The sequence below is a fragment of the Sphaeroforma arctica genome (genome assembly GCF_001186125.1).
Source record: "Sphaeroforma arctica JP610 unplaced genomic scaffold supercont1.3604, whole genome shotgun sequence".
NCBI lineage: Eukaryota > Ichthyosporea > Ichthyophonida > Sphaeroforma > Sphaeroforma arctica.
The window spans coordinates 1-3,257 of NW_014036954.1; the positions used below are offsets into that span (position 1 = coordinate 1).

Consider the following 3,257-nt stretch of genomic DNA (forward strand, 5'->3'; position numbering starts at 1 on the left):
ATGTATCTATAGCAACTATGTAAGTACGAGTATACATACTACCTGTGTAAGTATATCCATGTATCTATAGCAACTACGTAAGTGCGAGTATATATACTACCTGTTTAAGTATATCCATGTATCTATAACAACTATGTAAGTGCGAGTATATATACTACCTGTGTTAGTATATCCATGTATCTATAGTAACTATGTAAGTGCGAGTATACATACTACCTATGCAATGTGTAAGTATATTCATGTATCTATAGCAACTATGTAAGTGCGAGTAAATATACTACCTGCGTAAGTATATCCATATATCTATAGCAACTATGTAAGTGCGAGTATACATACTACCTGTGTAAGTATATCCATGTATCTATAGCAACTATGTAAGTGCGAGTATACATACTACCTGTGTAATGTGTTAGTATATCCATGTATCTATAACAACTATGTAAGTGCGAGTATACATACTACCTGTGTAATGTGTAAGTATATCCATGTATCTATAGCAACTATGTAAGTTTGAGTATATATACTACCTGCGTAAGTATATCCATTTATCTATAGCAACTATGTAAGTGTGAGTATACATACTACCTGTGTAAGTATATCCATGTATCTATAGCAACTATGTAAGTGCGAGTATACATACTTCCTGTGTAATGTGTCAGTATATCCAAGTATCTATAGCAACTATGTAAGTGCGAGTATATATACTACCTATGTTAGTATATCCATGTATCTATAGTAACTATGTAAGTGTGAGTATACATACTACCTGTGTAAGTATATCCATGTATCTATAGAAACTATGTAAGTGCGAGTATACATACTTCCTGTGTAATGTGTCAGTATATCCATGTATCTATAGCAACTATGTAAGTGCGAGTATATATACTACCTGTTTATGTGTATCTATATAACGATAGCCACTATGTAAGTGTGACTATGTACACTACCTGTGTAAGTGTGTCTATGCCACTTATACTAGAATATAACAGTATGTGAGTGTGCATATATACACTACCTGTGTAAGTGTGTCTATGTAACTCATACTAGAATATGGCAGTATGTAAGTGTGCCTATATACACGACCTGTGTATTTGTATCTATATAACTATATACTATCATATGTTAGTACATTCCATATTCAGTAGTATAAATGGGGCACTCAAGCGTACACTTGTGAATGTCTGCATTCAATCTTCAAAACCCTAAAACCCTGAAACCTTAAAACCTTATTCCGTTCACAGACCTTACGTCACCCAGCACGCGGCGGAGGGAGAGCCAGGCCAGTTTAGATGGCAAAGACACGTGTGATCTCAACCACGCGAGGCTGGGCAAATGCCGATCTACGGGGATGTCACATAACGGACCTATCAGCAGCAATGGTGGGTGGTACTATACTTGCTAATCGTATGTATTGATATTGTATCTGCCATCACATACTCACTGTGGCACTATACTTGTGAATCGTATGTACTGACGTTGTACCTGTCATCACACACTCACTTAGACGTTAAACTGTAGGGTGAGGATGTAATAGGGACCTATCAGTAGCAATGGTGGGTGGTACTATACTTGTTAGTCGTATGTAATGATGTTGTAGATGCCATCACACACTCACCTAGACGTTAAACTACAGGGTAAGGATGTAATAGTTGCCGTGGTGCGTGGTACTATGCATATGCCTCTCCATGCTATCACACATTCACTCACACGTTAAACTATAGAGCATGTGTGTATTGTATGGGACAAGTATGTGATAAAGAGTAGCAATAGTGCGTGTTTCTCTGTCCCTCTCCCAATGGAGCTGTACACACCACCACACTCTCACATGCATGTTAACCTACAGACAACTTTGTCCGAGATCAAGACCAAGGACCAAGATCAAAGTCATAACCAACACCTATGCTTTATATATACATTTATCATAAAACACTTTATATACTATACATCAATTTATAGACTACATGTCATTTTATATACTATATAATATTATACATATTATAAACCAATTTGTATAATATATGTTACTTTATATATTATATAAATTTTTATATACTATACAATACTTATATACTAAATTCTTATATATATATATATATACCATATACAGTTTTATGTACCACATAACACCTTATATACTATATACCATTCCACCAACAGGCACACCGGTGGCAATGATGGCCAGCAGTGGCTGTGACGAGTCGCCCGCGCGGAGTCGGTCACAGGTCATGCGCCGCATGACAGACCTGCACGACGCGGATTACAACGCGCATCCCAGCGCGCAGATATCAGCGTTGCAGTATACTAAGCGCGCGTCGCCGCAGGCCAGACAGTCAGAGCCAGACGCCAGCGTAGCCAATCTGATGAAGAAACTCAGCGAGAAGAGTGACATAAACATGGATATAGAGGTGGAGGTAGATATAGAGATGGAGGTAGATATAGACACGGCAGCGTGTGTGGGTATACATATACAAGCAGCGGAGGAGAGTGTCGCACCCGAGGCTGGTAGTGGACAATTAACCGAGAGCTCGGATGACACCACCAACCTGGACACCCGGACGTACCGCCAACAAACTCTCAGCGAAAGCACCAGTATAAACATAGGCATCGAGAAACTGTCTGGGGTGACTAAAGACACCCAACCTGCACCTGCACCTGTTCCCATATGTAGGACCGCATCCAACCACAGCCATATCGCCGCACATTCGGACAGGGCAAGCGAGAAGGACGATGAGTCTGGAGATGGAGGTACAAGCAATGTAGGTGTCAGTAGTGCAGGTACAAATAGTGTAGGTGCAAAAAATGTAGGTGGAAATAGTGTAGCTACAAGTGTCTGCCTCAGGCGGCCGAGTGCGGCGAGTATCCGAAGCGTGGAAAGCGGCACCAGTCTCGCGTCTGTGGATGATGCGGTGACGCGATCTGGCAGCACCAGTTCTAACTTCTACAACACACGCCTGCCCAATGTTATTGACCTGTACTCAGACGGCGATGAGAGGTGTAAAGGGCGGGATGAGTGGGATGGATGTCTGTGTGTCTGTTTGCAGAGCTTTATGTATATGTATGTGCATAGGTTCTAACTTCTACAACACACGCCTGCCCAATGTTATTGACCTGTAATCAGACAGCGATGAGAGGTGTGTAGTGGGGATGAGTGGGATGGATGTCTGTGTCTGTTTGCAGAGCTTTATGTATATGTATGTGCATAGGTTTTAACTTCTACTACACACGCCTGCCCAATGTTATTGACCTGTACTCAGACG

General features: G+C 41.0%; 1 protein-coding gene across 1 annotated transcript; it reads left to right on the forward strand.

The window, feature by feature from the left end:
* Positions 1-2,157: 2,157 nt before the first annotated feature.
* On the forward strand, positions 2,158-2,992 carry SARC_13694 (hypothetical protein; the record flags this gene model as incomplete). The annotated part of the gene is made up of 1 exon (XM_014292177.1): positions 2,158-2,992. A coding segment is annotated over one exon (835 nt), but the record flags the coding sequence as incomplete, so codon positions are not given.
* Positions 2,993-3,257: the final 265 nt, after the last annotated feature.